Raw genomic sequence first — 20,730 nt, forward strand, 5'->3', positions numbered from 1 at the left:
AACTTTAAGTGCTATGAGGAAAAGTAAAGCATGGAAGCAAGATGGGGACTGCCAGGGCAGGGAACAGCAGACTGCAGTTATACATAGGATGGCAAAGAAAGGGCTGGATGAAGAGACAATAAAAATATAGTCATTAGAGCATCATTTGTGATAAAGATAAATATTGGCAACAACCTAGATATCTGTCTATAGGAGATTGGTTAAATATTTTATGAGGCATCTATATAGTAGAATACTATATAGCAAACAAAAAAAGTCCTACAAATACAAAATGAACTCCCAAGATATACGAAGTGATAAAAACAAGGTGCAGAATGATGTATAGCAGGGGTCCCCAACCCCCAGGCCACAAACCGGTACTGCTCTGTGGCTTCTTAGGAACCGGGGCGCACAGCAGGAGGTGAGAAGCAGGCGAGTGAGCAAAGCTTCATCTGTATTTACAGCCGGCCCTCTTCGGTCACATTACCACCTGAACTCCGCCTCCTGTCAGCATTATGGTGAGTTGTATAATTATTTCATTATATATTATAATGTAATAATAATAGAAATAAAGCACACAATAAATGCAATGTGTTTGAATCATCCCGAAACCATCCCCCCACCTTCCTCCGGTCCGTGGAAAAATTGTCTTCCACAAAACTGATCCCTGGTGCCAAAAAGTTGGGGACCACTGATATATAGAGTATGCTACCATTTATGTCTATCATATACATGATATATATATATACACATAATATTTTTATAAATGCATGGAATCAGTGGAAACATACATAAAAAACTGTTAGTAATGGCTGTCTTTGGAGTGGAGAACAGGATGATTCATGGACAGGTGAGGGTGAAATACTTTGTATCCCATTCCTATGTATATGTACTACTGTATGGTCAGGCCATTCAAGATGGCTGTTCTCTCGCTCTGTGTCCATCCCCTGCTTGACCAGTCCCTGCTTCACTCACATGACTACCCGATCCTCTTAATTATAGGGCTTAATTAGTCCCAGGAAACTGATGAGCCCATCTGACATCAATTCCCCTATAAATGGTAGCTTTTTTCTCCCCCTGAGTAGCAGAGATTATTGCCATGACCTACCTGCTGTCGGCTGTACACAGTGGGGATGTCGCTCCAGGATTTTTTGCTTCAGACACGTAAGATCCCCTGTCCCATAAACTGTTGTTGTCTCTATAACTGTCTCCTGGTTCCTTCTTTGGTCTCAAGGCTGGACAACTACCAGGCTTTCGGGCCTGCAGGGTGCAGCCCTGCAATTGATGAGCCAGCCAGGAGGCCAAGGAAACTCTCGTGAGTGCAGAGATGTGAAGAAATGAGGACAGGGGATGGAAAATTGCAGATGTGATCTTGGGGTGGCTGCCCAGTAGCCTGTGAGGCCCTGTGGCAGCTGTCTACCATGACAGATGTCTTTCTCTTCCATTAGAGTGACGATATCCTGTTAACCTCAGAGTCTCTTTCCACTTTAAAAGTAGCAGCCCCACGCTCGTGGCTCATCTGACTGCACGGGGATGGCTGGTGAATGCAGACAGAACACAAGGACCTGGATTATCTACAAAATGGCAGCGTACCCCCGACCCACCCCTGCTCAACGACTACAGGCACAGGCTTTAGGGATGTTAACTGAGGGACAGGATCGGGAACTGGAGTGGCCAGTTACCCGGAGGGTCTGCTTGGGCCTGTGGCAACGGCGTAATATTAAGGGTGCCCTTGGGCCTCTGGTCCCACCTGAGGAAGGAGGCAGAGCCCTCATACAGTGTGATGGAACAGCAGCGACATGTGTCTACAATGCCACACAACAGGCGGAGGACGATACCAAAAGGCCCACCCGAGTCAGGGGGCAACGCGAAACACCACTCTTCGGGGTCGAGAACAGCTGTGTGTGGGACCTACGGGACCCACGGACGTCGATAGTGACCAAGGAACCCACATTATTGGCCGTGAGGTTCAGGAAAGGGCCGATGCAAATGAAACGTGCTGGCGTTTCCACGTGCCTTACAGCCCCACTGCTGCCGGGCTAATGCAGAGGGTGAGTGGGCCGCGTCAGCAGCAGGTGAGACGGGAAAGCCGCTCTCAACGTGTGGACACACCCCAGGAGCAACGGGCCCAGTGCCCATGCCACGTGAACCCAGAGGCCGCTAGTCCACGTCAGCCGAGTCCAGCTGTTGACCACCGAGGGATGTTGCCAACTATCGATCAGGACGATAAGTCGCTTTTGCCCTGGCCACGGCATCTACCCCCAGGGAACACATTATAAAACCGGCCCTGAGACTGGCAGGTAAGTCCCCGCGGGTTTGGGTTTGCTGCCTCGTGGGGAATAGGATTAGAAAGGGATTTACAGATCTCACCTGTCTCCTGCCCGGCCCCACCTGAGACCACTGAGGTAATGAATCCAGGCCCTGACTGAAGGAAGGCACCATCATATTAACCCCGTGGGCCTCTCCAGCATTCGGCACTGGCTGTAGGGACTGAGGGTGGAGAGGCGGGATGGTACTGCCCCCCAGGACAGGAGCCACAGGCAGGGGTGGTACTATCTCAGGATGCTGTTACTGCTTGTATTTTGTTTAATGGTCATGATCTTCCCTGCACTGTGCCTGTTATGAACATCTTACATTTTGTCCCTGACCTGAGTGGAGGGAATCTGTTCAGGAACTGGGCACAGTGGTGGCCTCACTGCAAAACGAGTCTGAGTGCTGGGTCGACAGCGAGATGCCATTGTCATTCTCCTCTGGACTTTCAGGAAAAACTGACCTTATAAGCAGCTGGCTCCAAAGTTTGCCCACTTCTTGGACTCTTGATACTCCTTAGCTGCTATTGCCTGTATCGCATTTGTGGTGTTTGGTTGCAGCGCCCTCTCTGTACCTGACCCCAAGGGTATCACGGAAGAGAGGTGGGCCAAGGTTGCAAGGGTGGTGCAGGGTCTGTAGGGGTGGAGGGTATGGTCAGGCCACTCAACATGGCTGTTCTCTTGCTCTCCGTCCATCCCCTGCTCCACCAGGCCCTGCTTCACTCACATGACTCTCCAATCCCCTTAATTACTGGGCTTCATCAGTAACTGCCTGCATGCTTGCCCCCTGCCCCTGCCCTGGTTTCCCTGGCAACTGATAAGCCCACGTGATGTCAAGTCCCCCTCCCCCATAAGTGATAGCCTCCTTCTCCACTGAGTAGCAAAGTCTGCTGTCATGTCCTGCCAGCCGTCTGCTGCACATGGTGGGATGTCACTCCAGGACCTTTTGCTTCAGATATGTAGGATCCCCTGTCCAATAAACCACTGATGTCCCTGTTGCTGTATCCAGCCTCTTTCTTTAGTTTGGAGGCTGGGCAACTACAAGGCTTGCAGACCTGTGGGGTGCAGCCCAATAACTACTTAGTCAGAATAAATAAGACGTAAACTAAGAACATGATGACTGTGCAATTAGAAAATGATGTAAAGACACATATTTATAAAACCTGGTGACCTAGATAGCCCTCTAGCCTAGATAATGAATGAACAGGGTAGTTCATAGAAACATGGATTCACTTCTGATGAGCTGATGACCTTGTTGACAGTGACCATTTCAAAGCAATTTAATTTTTTTAAATGGAGATCTCGGCCTTTTTTTAAAAAAAAAAATTTATTTATTTATTTTTGGCTGCGTTGGGTCTTGGTTGCTGCGTGCGGGGTTTCTCCAGTTGCGGCACGCAGGGGCTGCTCTTGGTTGTGGTGCGTGGGCTTCTCATTGAGGTGGCTTTTCTTGTTGCAGAGCATGGGATCTAGGCATGCGGGCTCAGTAGTTGTGGCTCACGGGCTCCAGAACACAGGTTCAGTAGTTGTGGCACGCAGGCTTAGTTGCTCCACAGCGTGTGGGATCTTCCCGGATCAGGGATCGAACCCGTGTCCCCTGCATTGGCCGGTGGATTCTTAACCACTGCGCCACAAGGCAGGTCCCCAAAATCTTATTTTGATTAATGCATTGTAGTTATTGTGATTGCAACGCTTAGATTTTTTTCACCTTTCTAATCAAATAGAAGCTGTATTCATTTACTAGGGCTGCCACAATGAAGCAGCACAAATACAAATGTGTTGTCTTGCAGTTCGGGAGGCTAGAAGTCAAAAACCAAGGAGTCAGCAGGGCCATGCACCCCCTGAAGCCTGTACTTGGACCTTCCTTGCCTCTTGCTAGCTTCTAGTGGTTTGGGATTCCTAGGCTTGCAGTTGTGTAATCCTCATATGTATTGTTTTCTCTGTTTGTCTTAACTTTCAGTTTCATTTTGATTCTTTTTTCCAGTAAGCAAAACTCAGACTCCACGCCCCACCCACTTCTCCTCTCACGCCAACAGTAAGCTGCTGCCTCGTTCACTCTGTGGCAGTCAGACTCTGACAGGACCATGGCCCTGATGCAGGCTCCAGGGAGCCCCAGCCCTGGGCAGACCTGCGCACTGATCCTGATCTTCACCGTGCTCCTGCAGGCCCTCTGTGTGGCCGTGACTTACGTGTACTTCACCAACGAGCTGAAGCAGGTCAGTACGATGCGCACGCTCTCTGAACAGAGGCTCTGGGCAACCCTCCGGTTAACTGCCTTTATTGGCTCCTCTAGGAAGACTTTACAGAGGAAGAGAATCCTCTCTTTCTCTGTCTGGGGACCCCAACTGCTAATGCATATCATTACTGAGGACTTTGCAAAAGCGAATTGAAGGGACTCTGTGCACAAAGTGTAGTTACAGAACTGGCTCCACCAGTTACGAGCAGATGCGGGCAACAAAACTCCTGAGGTAGTTTTGTCTTCAACAGAATGTTATAATATTAACAGCTGCCATTCATTGAGTGCTTTCTGCTTAATGCTTTATAGTTCTTGACTCAAATTCTTGGGAGTGAGAGGAACTGCATCAGGGCAGGACTGTATCCGCTTTTGCTTTCTGTGACACATCTAGGCGCTAGCACAACGCTCCCACATAGTAGGTGTTCACTAAACACTTGTTGAATGAATAACCAGCCTTCACCAATGTACTGCCAGGAAAAAGGGAGTAGGGTAGGGTTGAGGCTTAACCCAAAGCCAGGCTCTAAACCACTTGTAATAATGCTGTTTTGTGTTCCAAATGTGGCTAATTCCAGTGGATTTTGAATGCAAAATTACTGAAAATAAGCCAACCCCAGGTTTTGGCTTTCTGTGTACATATTTTTTTCATTTAATTTTTTTTATTGGAGCATAGTTGATTTACAATGTTGTGTTCGTTTCCGCTGTATGGCAAAGTGAGTCAGTTACACATAGACATATATCCACTCTTTTTTTCTTTTTTAGGGTTTACAAATCTTTCTTTAATGACTCTTTAAAAATTAGCAAAACTGGTTCTACTCAAATAGAATGATATCCACTCATAAAATTTTTTTAATTTTTATTTTAAAGATTTGTTTGATGTGGACCACTTTTAAAGCCTTTATTGAACTTGTTACAATATTGCTTCTGTTTTATGTTTTGGTTTTTTGGCCATAAGGCATGTGGGATCTTAGCTCCCTGACCAGGGATTGAACCCTCACCCCCTGCATTAGAAGGCAAAGTCTTAACAAGTGGACAGCCAGGGAAGTCCCTATCCACTCTTTTTTAGATTTCTATTCCCATATAGGTCATTACAGAGTATAGAATAGCGTTCCCTGTGCTATTCAGTAGGTTCTTATTAGTTATCTATTTTATATACAGTATGTATATACAGTATGTATACATCAGTATGTATATGATGTATATATATATGTATATGTCAATCCCAGTCTCCCAATTTATCCCTCTCCCCCATTCCCCCCTGGGTTGTTTTCTACATCTGTGACTCAACTTCTGTTTTGTAAATAGGTTCATTTGTACCATTTCTTTAGATTCTACATATAAGCAATATCATATATTTGTCTTTCTCTGTCTGACTTCACTCAGTAAGACAATCTCTAGGTCCATCCATGTCACTGCAAATGGCATTATTTTGTTATTTTTTATGGCTGAGTAATATTCCATTGTATACAGTACCACATCTTCTTTATTCCTCCATCGATGGACATTTAGGTTGCTTGCATGTCCTGGCTATTGTAAATAGTGCTGCAATGAACACTGGGGTGCATGTATCCTTTCAAATTATTGTTTTCTCCAGATATATGCCCAGGAGTGGGATTGCTGGATCATATGGTAGCTCTATTTTCAATTTTTTAAGGAACATCCGTACTGTTCTCCATAGTGGCTCTATCAATGTACATTCCCACCAACAGTATAGGAGTTTCGGTGTATATTTTGACTAATTGTATATTGTATAGTAGGGAACTTCGAGCTGGAAGGAATTTTGGATACCCCTCGTTGTATATTTTATAGTAGGGAACTTCGAGCTGGAAGGAATTTTGGATACCCCTCGTTGTATAAATGAGACTAGAGACTGCCAGAGAAATGACTTACCGAGTTAAGGCAGAAATTTGGAAGCAGAGCTGGACCCAGCTCAGCTCACAGGGAATGCTTCTCCCATCACAGCAGGGTGCCAGCAGGGTTAACCTATCTCCCCCTTGTGCTGAACAGCACCCTGCTGTACGGTGACAATGCAACATCAAATCTGTCAGCTGGGCAGGAAATGCAAGGCTAAGGGTCTTGGACAAATATAAAATAGTGTTTATCTGTTAAGGAAATAAATGCAGTTTGCATATCCTGTGGAGTATAAACTTTGCTCTCAACTGGTTGGGAATTTCCTTTGGAAATGAAGTGAATAAAACAAGAGTCAACAATTATACAAATGATCACTACCATTAGATGGCCAGTAAAGTCAGCTTTGTTATAGGGCAATTTCAAAGAGCCTGTATTTGTAAGAAAAAAAAAAATCAACGTGATTATAATCATGCGTTTTAGTTCTACGTCTGCCTGAGAGACTGGAATGCTGCTGTGTTTCCCAGTTTGGAGCCAGCATGTCCTAAGCTTTGTTAACTTTGCAGTATAAATAGTGAGTCTGTGTCACCATATACAAGAGGTTCCCTCAATTTGCTAACGTTACAAGTTGGCCTCATTTTAAGACTGAATCAACTCGTTATTTACTGATCTGAGTTATGCAATTGTCTGTGTACATGATCAAGTTTCTTTGAATTCTATAAAAATGGAAATTTCAAAGTTTAACATCTCCCCACTTGCACACATTTTTCCTGATTGCATGTTTATATGTGTACACTTCTGTACAGACATGCAGAAGAATTTATTAAGAGTATCAGAACGAAGAGAATTAAGAGATATTGAGCAAAAACTGTTCCAGAAACTTTCAAAATACTGCCCTATTTAATCCTCATAACAATTCTATAAAGTAAATACAGTTATCCCATTTTATAGATGAACAAACTAAGACTCAGGGAAGTTAGGTAAAAGGTGAAGCCCAATTTCGAACCCAGGCATTAAATAGGGGCTCAGTAAATGGTAACCATTGTAATCAGCATTGAGAAGTCTCTTGGAGTTGTCACCCTCTTCATCAGGAATTTACGCAAGGGAAGATGAATCTGAATCTCTTTGGGTGACTGTGTAGAGTTTGGAAAAGCATATTCAACACAAGTATTAATTTTCTAAATCAGATCACAGGTTTCACTCTGGCAAGCAAAAATTTGCAGAAGATACAGTGGGCAAGGATTATAGGGAGTGTGGGTTGAGCCGGGCTGAGGGATGTTGGATTGGACCCTCACAATTAAGCCTGTAGACCTGCGAGCATGAACAATAAATATGGGCTAAAGAGTCTAAAGTCTATGACTCTGAGAAAGTTTTATGACAAGGGGACTACCTATTGCTGTGGCATTATAGACGGGGAAGACAAAGGAGAAGGAGACCCTTATCCACTGATGTCCGTAAATGATCCTTTATGCTATTTGTGGTTTGCAGAAACTGATTGTCAGAGACTAATGTCTGGGCAGCAGAGAGGGTCAGTGCTGCCACCTTGAAGTCTCTGAGCCAGCCAGCCAGCAAAGGAGTCTACCCTGCTGACTTCAAGCCCTGCCAAGGACTGGTTGGCCCTGGCCTAGACAGTCCCACTGTTTGTGATGGCAACAGCAGCAGTTGAGTGGAATCCACTTCTCAGAACCAAGGGCAATAGCCATCTCTCTCCTTCTAGAGTTGTCCAGATAAAAATAGCACACTCGTCCCCCTGCACCCAACACCCAGATGTGGTTAGCAAGAGAACAGCCCCAGCCTGAGAAGTGGTGTAGGAAATTCAACCTCAAAGTGTGAAAGGATGTAGAAAGGAAAGGGGGAGAGAGACATCATATTAATCATCATTAATCATTCTTGGAATAACCATAGCACCACCTTGCCCATGTGTCGGTTACCTGTGTTGGCCTAGGTCTGTAGAAGAAACTACTAAATATGAAACATGTGGGGATGGGATGCAGAGTGGCTGGGGCTTTCTGTTGTTCAGAAGTCAATATGGGTTGGCCAAAAATTTCGTTCAGGGTTTGCCGTTGAAAACCCTGAACGAAATTTTTGGCCAACCCAATATAAGCATAAAAATATCTAGAAGGAGAAATAAGTTGTGATCTTTAGAGGGTAGAATTATGGGTGCCTCTTTTTAATTTTTCTATATTTTATCAAATTTCTACAGCTAATGTTGTAAAAACATCTATGCTATCCATATGATTTTCATACAGATCTAAAGAGCATGACATTTATGTATAGTCTTAAGAGAAAACAACCATATACAAAATTGCCCACACCCAGTCTAATCTCAACCCTGTAAAAAAAGAGATCAGGGCTTCCCTGGTGGCGCAGTGGTTGAAAGCCCACCTGCAGGGGACACGGGTTCGTGCCCCGGTCCGGGAAGATCCCACGTGCCGCGGAGCGGCTGGGCCCGTGAGCCATGGCCGCTGAGCCTGCGCGTCTGGAGCCTGTGCTCCACAGTGGCAGAGGCCACAACAGTGAGAGGCCCGCATACCACAAAAAAAAAAAAAAAAAGAGATCATCCAAAGGTTAACTAGGAGGTGGAATGAGGGTGAATCAGAGGGTTTTATTTGTTTTACTTTAGAAAAGTATTCTATAATTTTCTATATTTTCCAGGCTGCCTGTGTATCCTCGGCGTCTTTAGGCTTCATTCAATCTGGGTTAACACTGGAGTCTCACTAGCTTGTCAGACTCCCTCCCACGTCTACTTAGGACCTTAGTTTTCAAGGTTCTCCCTCCCCACCTCCTGAAAGTGTTTCTGGAAAATCTCCAGAGGGTCTCCAGAGGCCAGCAGTTGGTCCTGACCTGGGCTGGCCCCTGCTCTCTTCCACTCTCTCAAACTCCACTTGACTTCACAGGGGCTGGCAGCTACCCTGACTGCCTGATCCCAGCACCTCTCAACTCTGCCCTGTCCTGTCCCCAGCCTCAACCTCCAGGGCCTCAGCCCTCTCATGCTGAGACAGCTTCCAACTGCTGTGAAGTAAGATGACAAGTTGCTCCCTCCCTTCTGTGTCATGCACATTGTTTTGTCCCAACAGGTTACGAAAATTAGTTAAGCCTGTTTATTCAGTTTCATCAAGTCAACGCCTGGCCAAGGCACACCCAGTCCTGCTGGGCTGGGAAATGGCAAATACAACTGTTCTTCCTGGAACTACCCTTAGGCCTTGTTGGTGAATCCAGCTCTTCTTCCCTGATCCTCCCCTCAGTTTGCTAGACATGCTCTTCTATTTCTAAATTGAGTTCCTTCCTTGGAAAGGCTTTTTAAGCTCACATAAATTGCAGATGAAAATTAATGTCTACAGTAGAAGAACATGGAGGTGGGTAGGATCAAAGGAATGGTGTCTAATTTCATCGCCAGTCATAACTCAGGTGGTCCCAGCTGTCACCCCCACTACATCTACTAGGCGAATGTTTTACTCTTGGAATTTTAAAAAGGAAGAAAGAAAAGAAACATTTACTTAAAAGTAAATGAATGTTCTATGCCAGAGTGTGGGGAAGGAATTAATTATCTCAGGTTTGTCACTTTTATGCTTGAGAGACCTGATCAAATGTCCAGGGAGTACATGGCTGACAGTACAGACCTGCATGATTCTGGCTGAAAGCTCTCGTAAATATTTAAGTTATTTTGATCTGGAATGAGATCATCTTTCTACAGGAGGGAGCAGATCATCGTTAAGTTTGATCTTTCCTTCAAGCTTTGAAGTCCCCTAAGTTCAAATAACAGATGAAAATGGCTATTTTCCCATTTATTTCCCCAGAGAAAGGCAATTCAATGGACTTGTAGAGAGAAATAACATCTCCTGAATCCCAGTTGTTAAAAATGAAAACAGGAAAAAAAAAAAAAATGTGACCTTGCATGAACATCCTGTTTTTCTTCGTAAGATTAATCAGTTGTCATTCTAGAGTGCTCTGGGTGGTTTGGGGTGTGTGTGTGTGTGTGTAACATCAAGCGCAGACTTTGTCGGCAATGATCTAGGCCATTGTAAATGTTTACCCTCAATCAGAAGAAGGGAGCAAACCTTCAAATGGTGTTTCGAGTCTCTGCAGGTAAATCCCTAGCTGGTGTGGACATTCAAACGTCTAGTGGCAACGTAGTCTGGCTTCTGCCGTCCAGAGGTTTAGAAATCACCACAATAACTAGAATCTACTAAGACAATCAAAGCTCAGATCAAGAAACAGAATATTACCTGCACCCTAAAGACTTTGGCTAATTTTTTATTTAGGATCCCGGAATGTAAACAAACTCCACTGCCTACTTTGTACCTGGTGGGTTTCTAGCTGTAGGATGGGAGTCACGCTATGTCAGAGCTGGAAGGAACCTCAAAGATCACCACAGTGAGCCAACTCAAAATGCAGATGAAAAAGAGATGTCGAAGAGTAGAAGCAATTTGTTGAGGGACATACGACTGCTCAAGGGCAGGGGCAGCAAAGGGCATTGTGACCCTGGATGCCTGGCCCACACCTGTTTCCCTTCCACCACATCAAACCGCTTACCTTTATTCGAAGGACAAAGGACGGCATGCTTACTTTTACTTCAGGCAGTGAGCTTTGCCAAGGTGCTAAGACTTCTCTGAACCCGTCATCAGCTTCTGTTGTTTTAACTTGTAAATGAACGAAAAGAAAAAGCACTTGTGCATAATATTGCGTTATATTCATCTCAACCCAGATGCAGGACAAGTACTCCAAAAGTGGCATAGCTTGCTTCTTAAAGGACGATGACAGTTCTTGGGATGCCAGTGATGACGAGAGTATGATCAATCCCTGCTGGCATGTGAAGTGGCAACTCCGTCAGTTTGTTAGAAAGGTAAGTGAACCACGGGGTCGCTTTACCAGCAGGCATAGAAGGTCAGAGGAGAAGGACTATTTTAGATAAAGTCTAGAGTCCTTATTTTGTAAGGGAGGAAACGGGGGCCCAGAGTGTTTAAGTGATTGTCCCCAAATTCACTGAACTAGGAAAAGATGGGACAGCACCAAACAGTGGGTCCTGATCAACTCGTGGTCTAGAGTTTATTCCTCTCCTCCAGAGACCTCCTTCATCTAGTCTAAACTTTTTATCTCACCTTGTGGAAACTGAGGCACAGACGGAGCAATGTGTTCAAGGTCACACGACGATAAAGGACGTGTGTGATTTCTTTTTTTATTCAGAAGACAAAAGAAACCAAACAATGGTGTTTTATATTCTTCCCACATTGTTGTTCTCTGTTATTTTTGTTTTTTCTCTTCTTTTTTTTTTTTTTTTTTTTTTACAAACCCTTGTGTCGCCACATTGTTGTTCTCTGGAATTAAGTCTGTTTATTTTTGTATGCATATAGAGATGAAGAAAGAGGAAAGGAAGAGGGAAGAAAGAGATACTTTGAGAAATTGAAGGTGATGACATCTCAATTTACAGTTAATAAATGACACATTACAAAATATTATTTTCTGTTTGTGAAAGTTGCTTAAATAGGATCTCCAGCAGAAACTTTGTTAGCTAACAGTTTATTTCACTAAATATGATTACTTAATTATACTTTCAGTGACAGGACATATCAAATATAGTTTCTTCTCTCAGGCTGCTTCCTTATTTGTAAGATGGCATTAGTAACGTTTACCTTCTGCGTATCCGGAAAGGCCAGCTGTGAACACAAACATGAAAATTGTAAACTTCATTGTTTAAAAAAATTACTGGGGACATTCCCAGGGTAGGAGGAGGATGTGTTTTAAAGAAATGATTGTAAGTCTATTGTCTGGTACTCAGTGTGCCGTTCCATAGAAACAGTGTTGTGTCGGTGGTTAGGCTCTGATTTATAACCCTAAGCAGTCCTCGCAGTAAAGCCCAGCATCACCTGTGATGCTATTCCTATGAGAAATGAAATCAGACTTCCACCTGGTTGTCCTAGAAACACATCTGCTCCACGGCTGCCCTGGAATCGTGGGCAGGATACCTGCTGCGCACAAGCTGTCCTGGAGCAGCTGGGACTCCATTGCCCCAAGTGAAAAACACCAGGAAAGACCCAGGGTTGGGGAAGTGTCCTGAGGAATGGGACCCCACGGTTCCTAGGATTAGAGGGAGCATGGCGAACCCACTGGTGGCAGAGGAGAGAAACTCAGAACTAGAGTAGAAATCTGGAGACCGAGGAGGGAGCTGGATGCTGGGCCTGGGAGTGGGGAGATGAGAGAAGCCGTGTGGGTGGGTTTTACAGGTCTCTTTCCTGCTCTTCCCCCATCCCTCCCATTCTCACATCCTGCCACTGACTAGAGAAGAGAGGGCGCACAGCGGTGGATGAGAGTGTAGGAGGGGAAAAGAGTTCCCCATTTTTCCAGGCACTGTGAAGTGAACAGACAATTTCCCATAAACATCCTATGCCCGTTATGTGTATTATCTCCCTTAATCCTCAAACAGCTCTGTGAGGAAGGAATCATTATTATCTTCTTTTTTAAAAAAAATAGATGAAGAAATTAAAGTAGTTCATATCAGTAACTTGAGTAACTTGAGTAAAGTTTCCCAGGGCTGCTAATGAACAGATTTGAATCCAGTCCATCTGATTGTACTACAATCTTTTTTGTTTTTTCTTGGTGGCACCGTGTTAAGGACCACCCTGTAGGACTTACCCTTTTCCCTTTCCTCCTCCTCCTTTTTCCTTCCTTCCTTCCTTTCTGGCCCAGAATGAGAGTGAGAGAGCTAATGTGCTGAGGCCACCCCTTGCTTCCCTTCCCAAATGCCAGTGTCCGTTGCCCTACAGGCAGCCCCCCATTATCTGGGGTCAGAGCTTTCGACAGAGGAAAAAGAAGAGAGCTTCTGATTTGGAGCAGGAGTGCAGAGGAAGGGAGTTTCTGACGGTTGTATAATTAGCAACAGTGACGGGAAAGGTGGGCAATGATGGGCAAAGCCCCCAGGGGTGAGAGAACTGAGTGGAGAGGCGTTTAAAGCCATGGATGAGTCACGTCAGGGTCGGCTCATTTAACAGAAATGCTAGATTTCGTTCTTTATTACTGGTTTTCCCCACTGGTTAGCACAAAGAAAGCGATATGAAGTGTTTAGTAAGATATGGGAATTTGGTAAAATATCTTTATGTTGAGAATGTCTCAGCCACATTCTCAGAAATGAGAGAGTGACATGGTGCTACCAGGCCACCGCTGGATGGGCTGTGCGTGTCTGTGGGCACCATGAGAGAGAGGGAGTGTGCCTTACACCTTGAGTCTTGGGTATGTCCGATAATTTAAAGCTCCTGGACTCTGACACAGTGCCTTTATACATGTATGCCTGCAGCTACACACACAATGCACTATACACACACACACATGCAGACACACACAGACAATGCACTTATACACATGCATGCATGCAGACACACACACTCAGAAAGTGCGGTGACATGGCTACCGCATCCGTCAGCCAGAAGGAGACCTGGGGAACATTAGGCTGACCTAACTTGGAGAAGGATAACTCCTTGCTCCTGTGCTGCTCCAGGTGTGGCCTTTCAAAGACTTCATCCAGAAACAGAAGTCTCCCAGACAGAGGACCATCCTTCCATCCACAGTAGGGACAGCTGCCTCCATATTCATCCCAGCTCCCACCCCGCCCCCCCCACACTCTACGCTTGGACAACTTAAAGCTGCCTAGGTTGATATCTTAGGTGGCAATTTTCTGTTAGGCATCAGCAAGAAGAGCCACAGACATTCTGTAGTCAGTCTAAATGCTTAGGGAAATTAACAAGCTTTATTCAATACTATTTGCAGATCATTTTGAGAACCTATGAGGAAACCATTCCTTCAATTCCAGGTAGTATTCTTTTTGTTGTTATTTTAATTTTCTACTGTCAGCCTTGTGATAGGGTGAATAGCTCTCCATCCTCTTTCTCTCTGCTCCCATCCACACATCCCACCTCTGACCACTGCTCAGTGTCTCAAGCTGCTTGATTCTATTTCCCTGTTTGCATTGGCAGCTAGAAAGCTCAGAAGCAAATCTGTGACCCACCTATGGTCTGAACTTCGTTTCATCTGAATTTTATTCTTCCAACGTGGATTTTCCTTTCACCTCAACTTCTTTGATTATTTATTTTTACCTTCTAATGTGGGTAGCTTTCTGGAGCATAGCTGGAAAAAAAGGGCTCCAGAGTTACCCATCTTCTCTGCTTCAGACCGCCCCTAGGCTCGAAGCCTTTCTTTATGCAAAAGCCTCTTGCTCCGTCATCTCTTTCCCAGCAATCCTTCTACGCCCCCGAAATCCTCATCCTGCAGTCCTCACACCTTGGCTATCTCCACTGATGGTCACCAGCCTGCTCTTGACCCACAACGCCCTTCATTGTTATTGCCCAGGCCGGCTTCTCTAGTCCTGCAACTGGCTTCTTCCATTCCTGGATTTTCACGTAAACACCTCCTTCTCATCCTCCATCCTCATCACCTACTCATCACCTCTCAGAGAGAACTTCCCTGACCAACTTTCTAAGTAAGTTCACCCACATCCTATTTTTTCTATCACACTTACCTTGTTCATTTCCTTTGATTGATATATATATAAATCAAAGGAAAATATATAAATATTCTGTTTGTTCTCTCTGATTCCCTACTAGATTAAAGATCCACAAAGACAGAAAACATGCCTCTTTCTCTTACCTCTCTATTCCTAGACTTAACTGTACACCTCAAGCCTCGTAGATTCTCTCTTATCCCCCTGGTCCTTACCTGCACTGCCTTTGGTGTGTGTGTTCATGTGCATGTGTGTGTGTGTATTTTGACTGAGATGAAATTCACATAACATACAACTAACCATTTTGAAGCGCACAATTTGGTGGCCGTTAGTACATTCACGTTGTTGTGTCACCATCCCTCTCTACACAGAAAGTTCTTAATACATATTTTTTAAATCAATACATAAGTAAATACAACTGATGAATTAAATTTACTGCTGCTTTGCATTTGGCTCACCATAGCCCCATTTTCCCCTCTTAATAATCATACCAGCCTGCATACGTGTACCAGAGACTTACAGTCCTGGGGTACACCAGCCTGGCAGAGAAGAATCAGTTTTTTAATAGATATTTTATTAATGATGTCTTCCTAATTTTCAGCTATCCTTTTCCATTACAAGTAAGCTTTCTCATCACTTGACAATACCCACCATCCTTTATTAAATGGGCTTTATTAAATATGAAGGCAAGACCTGGTCCCAGGGTCTAAGCATTCTTTTTGGTCATTTCCCCAAAGGCAAAAACAGTATTAGGAATGTTGAACACTACTTCTCTTCTAATGAGGAACACCAGATCCGTGGTCTACAGTAGATGCATGTACTACTTTCAGTGTTGGAAGAAAAATACTCTTTTTTATTCATCCCAGTGGGGCATAGAAATCATATACTCCTCAGTATACCAAGATGTATCCATGACACCCAAATATACATATTCACAGACTTCTTTTCCAGGAACTGTTTGCTATAGTCAGTAGGAAATGTCCTCTCTTCAGAATTTGCTTTTAAAGCTAGGCTTTCCCATATACTTGCAATGACCTCAAATGCAAGATATTTGTAACTGGATTCCATTACTGAATATTTTTAAATAAAGTGTTATGGTCTAGGGGCAGTCAAGGCATTATGAATTATTTATCAATGGTGGTTAAAAGTAAAAACCTTGAAAGCTGAGCATTCTGAGAGTAACATGTACTTCCGAGCTGTGTTTGGTTTTCAGTATCCTGCACACACCCACCTGTCCTGAATAAGTAACAACACCAGATAGATGGAGAGACTCGTTAGCATTCCTTCCTTGCCTATGAAATTTTATCACCTCCTTTCAGTTTCTTCTACTACTAGCCTAGATTAAAGCTTCCTGTTCTCAGACCTGATCAATTACAGCTGTCTGCTAAGTCGCCAATCTCCAGCCCTCTCACTTTCTACCCATCAAACCTTACTATGAGGTAGTTTAGCCTAAAGCACAACACATATCTTTTTGCTTCCCTGATCAAAATCTTCCAGAGTCTTCCCATGTCTGTAAAAATTCAAATCTCTTAGTCTAACATTCAAATCCTCTATAGTTTAAATCCTCATTCAAGCCTGAAACTGAACTCATCTGATGCCTGTGTCCCAGGAATTCTTTGTGCATCCTGCCTTGGGGACACTATTCTAGATCTCTGGGAATGCCCTTTTCCCATTGCTGTGGGTCCCAAGCCTCCCCAGCTCCACCCATTTCAGAGAATTGTCCTGCCCCTCAAATGCTTTCTTGCATTCCTTTGTTTATAGTTCTTTCTCCATCTTCCTAGAAGAGTGTCAGGTATAGATGTGATGGGCACTTTGGTTTGCTGGAGTACGTGAATGAAAGGGCCTTAGTCCAAACCCCCTCCCCTGACCTCAGCTCTCCAACAAATAGGAATTTTTCCCTCCCCTGAACACCCATCACCCTTCATTTCTATTTCTTATAGGTTAATTTTCACTTTCTAATTTGTCTCTTCCCTAAAAACTGTAAGTCCCTTGAGGGCTCAGTCAGTGTAATTAGTGATTAATCTTTGAAGTCCCTGCGGAGCACTGCCTTGTCCCTGGACATATTTGCTTGATGAAAATGTATAGTTTATCTCAACAACCAACGTAAACATCCTGGGAAGTTTGAGCTGATTTTTTTAAAGAGTAGTTTGCTGAATTTTTAGTCTTTCAGTCTGCTCCAAAATACTTCGGATGGTGGTCAATAAATGTTATTTATTTGTTATGATCTAGTGAATCAGTGATTTTTATGCTCATATACCGGTTATCATGACCATTATGTCATTTCATATTCCCTTTGGGAGGTGAGAGAAATGACTGTTGGATACCAGTTTGTAGCATCTCTGGACAATTGTTATCACTGCTACTCCTTTAGAGTAGGTAGTATCTAGCAGGAGGAAAAAATAATTGAGATGATAAAAATTGGTATCACTCTGTTTCTATATATAACTCAAAGTGGAAATTTGCCATTAGTTCATTTTAAATGCCTTAGCAGGAATATTATAAGTCCACAGTTTTGTTGTTATTATTGTAGTTTAGGAAAAGGGTCAGAATCTTCACTTTGTCATATTCTAGTTGAACCTTACCCCTGAGATGCCGATAAATTTTAGCCCAAGTTACTGCTTATCCTTCCCATCTAAAGTACTTTTCAAATTCAACATAGGCTGAAGTGGACTGATTATAATACTAAAATGTAAATTGGTTTTATGAAAACCCATATAATCAACTTTGGGAGCCCAGTGTGCTTGCAATGATAAGATTGATAAGAGCTGTGAACAGCAATGTATCTGAGACGTGTTTGACAAGTGCTGATGATTCTTTGTCATTTCTCTTTTAGAAAAACAACAAAATATTCCTCACCTAGAAAGAGAAAAAGGTCCTCAGAGGGTAGCTGCTCACATAACTGGGACCAATCGGAAAAGCACATTCTCATTTCTAAGTAAGAGAAACAATGAATATATGGTTTAAAAGAAGGGAATGGAAGAATTTGTTCCAAATAATTTATTCTTTGAACTTGTATCGGAAATGTTTATATGGCTATATCTACAAAATGCTCAGTAGTAATCAAGTCTCAGGTTGACTCTTTTCAGAAGCAAGATTACAAGATGAATAGCTTAGTTACTGCCCTGGCATAACTGGCTTCAGGAAAATTCTGAAGTGGAAGTGGGAGAACTTTGAGTTTCCCATGCCCCCATTTTTGCTTTTCTTCTTCTTTTTTTTTTTAAAGTAATTCCTCTCTCTTTCATCAAATCTTTCTCCTCTTCAAAGGTTCTAAATCAGTCATCTACTTTCCCCATGAGTCACCAAGGCCTCCCAGTGGCATTTGTATTAGGTTGAACCATAAAATGTTGGCCAATATTTGACCACCTTGCATTTACAGAAATGTCAGTTTCATATGATTTAACCAAATAGGTTAAGCCTAATTATTAGCTGTAGAAAAGGTGTCCATATACTGCTGTGGTTAGTGCATGGGTCTTGTAATCTAAATACCCACATTGGAATCCCAGCTACTCCTTACCTAGTTCTTTGTTTTGAGCAAATTACTTAACACAATCAAGCTTCATCTTCTTCATATACAAAGTAGAGATAATCTTTAACTCATAAAAGAGTGAAGATTAATGCAAAATGCTGTTGCACTGTAAGTACTCAATAAGTAGTGCTTTTATTATTGTAAAAAGTTTCGTCCCAGGTTAAAGAAATTTCAGTCATCAGTTAATGAATGAAAGGTTGTTGGGGGTTTTTGTTGGTTGGTTGGTTTTTGTTTCTTTTTTCTGGGCAGTTGCCTTCATGGTATTCCTGAACTCATGTTTTGTAAATCATTGACATGTTCTGCCTATGAGTGAGATCGTTATTTCACTATTCCTGTTTACTATTCATCAATTAATATAGTTGTTTTCAACTCTTGAAAAACTCAATTTTGCGTCAATCATGGAGATGAGCCCAAAGTTTAAAAGAGTATCATATCTTAGTAAGGCCCATCTTCATTCAAAGTCTTTGGGATCTGAAGATCTTTAAATCTGGGCTCTTTTTGCCAAACCTTGTACCCTGTCTTATTGGACAGTCATTTCTAGCCTTCTGCTTGGATGGTGCTTTTGCCACTGGGTTAGAGAAAGACCAAGGAGGAATCCAAAAAGACCTAAAAGAATAGCAGGAATTTATGAGCTCTAGGCTTGAGGAAATAGATATGTTTCTTTTGGTTTCCTTCTACATCGTTGATCTGAGCTCACCAGCACAGGAAAGGAGGCAGGGGTCCTGGACAGAAATTCTTCGCAGGAGTAAAGATTGCCATCTTAGTGAACCATTCCCGTGCTACTATTCAAAGTAGATGAGGTACAAAAAAGTAGGGGACTTCCAACAGATCACAGTGATACGGGAGCCTCCAGATTTCTATATGACTAGAATTTAGAATCCTTGGAAGATCGAAGGAGCAAGAAGTTTTATAATAGATTAAAATTCTTTACAATCCCAACCAAGAATTGGCTAGCCACAGCTATTGGGAAACTTCTTGTTTTGCTACAAGCTAACTTTATTTTTCTCTAAACTTCATCCCAGGCTCCAAGAATGAAAAAGCTTTGGGCCAGAAAATAAATTCCTGGGAGTCGTCAAGAAAAGGACATTCATTCTTGAATAATTTGCACTTGAGGAATGGAGAGCTGGTTATACACCAAACAGGGTTTTATTACATCTATTCCCAAACATACTTTCGATTTCAGGAAACTGAGGAGGTTTTGGGAACAGTTTCAACAGAAGAGAACAGAAAGAAAAACAAACAAATGGTACAATATATTTACAAATGCACGAGCTATCCTGACCCCATACTGCTGATGAAAAGTGCTAGAAATAGTTGTTGGTCTAAAGATTCAGAATATGGACTCTATTCCATCTATCAAGGTGGAATATTTGAGCTTAAGGAAAATGATCGAATTTTTGTCTCTGTAACTAATGAGCAATTGATTGACATGGACCAAGAAGCCAGTTTTTTCGGGGCCTTTTTAATTGGCTAAATGATCTGCAAAGAAAAAACAGTGCCCCCAGAGAGACCTTTCACTTTTCAGAGTGATACACTGTGAAAAGACTGCAAAAGAGCTGACAAAATAAGGCAGCCTGAGCAGAGCAGCCTCAATCACGAGACTCTACAACACAAGCTTTTTTGGTATCTCTGAAAAGTGACCAACGTATTCCAAGACAGAGAAACTGACAAAAGACCTTCTGAGACTCTACCTGATATCAGCTTGCTAGCAGAAATCTAGAAGGTTCTCAGTTTACAAACATTTGTGTAGCAATTAACGTCTTCCGCCTTAACCGTCTACTCTTGCGAAGATACCAGAAGACTGAAAGTTCACGGTCAGGGTATGCAGTGTGCCAGGGGAGTTGGTGCAGTGTGGGGCCTTGTGGGAGTTGTCCTGTACCCTCGTACTCTTGGAAGTAAGAAAATTCCATTCGAAATTGTATCATTTCACTAAACAAATTAAAGTTATGTTTAGTGAACAAGGAACTATTTTCAGTTGGCCAAAACGTTCGTTCGGGTTTTATGTAATCATATGTAAAAATCCGAACGAACGTTTTGGCCAACCCGATATTTCTGAATGGCTTGTGCTTTTCACTCCCAGAAGTCAGGCTGACCGAAAGCACTGAAGGTATTTTTGATAAAAGACTCAAATGAATGATAAGCTAATCAGAAATCGGGAATTTGGCCCCTTGTGAGCAGGAGAACTGGGAAAGTGGGAAAAAAAAAAGAACTGTTTGATAATGTAACTTAAGGATGGGCAAGAATTAATTATGACTCTATATTTTTATACTAAAATTTAAAAATACGTGTTTCTTTTTCAATAAAAATGACGTTAAAATATGTAGTTTTTGTGTATCTAGTACTTATGTTT

At 42.9% G+C, this 20,730-nt stretch overlaps 1 protein-coding gene across 2 annotated transcripts; it reads left to right on the plus strand.

The window, feature by feature from the left end:
* The first annotated feature begins 1,719 nt into the window (after positions 1–1,719).
* On the plus strand, positions 1,720–20,703 carry TNFSF10 (TNF superfamily member 10). Of its 2 annotated transcripts, XM_022572092.2 has the most exons (6): positions 1,720–2,279; positions 4,270–4,501; positions 11,072–11,209; positions 14,125–14,167; positions 17,688–17,789; positions 19,403–20,703. In XM_022572092.2, exons 2-6 carry the CDS (start codon positions 4,370–4,372, stop codon positions 19,852–19,854), a joined length of 867 nt encoding a protein of 288 aa, XP_022427800.1. In that variant the 5' UTR covers positions 1,720–2,279; positions 4,270–4,369; the 3' UTR covers positions 19,855–20,703. The 2 variants fall into 2 exon arrangements, with proteins under 2 accessions (XP_022427800.1, XP_089766969.1); XM_089910843.1 differs by lacking the exons at positions 1,720–2,279; positions 4,270–4,501 and adding an exon at positions 8,446–10,961.
* The last annotated feature ends 27 nt before the right edge of the window (positions 20,704–20,730 follow it).

The sequence above is a fragment of the Delphinapterus leucas genome, chromosome 4 (assembly GCF_059928025.1).
Source record: "Delphinapterus leucas isolate spDelLeu-1000000601 "Yukka" chromosome 4, BTC_Dleu_Yukka2, whole genome shotgun sequence".
In the NCBI taxonomy this organism is placed as follows: Eukaryota; Metazoa; Chordata; class Mammalia; order Artiodactyla; family Monodontidae; genus Delphinapterus; species Delphinapterus leucas.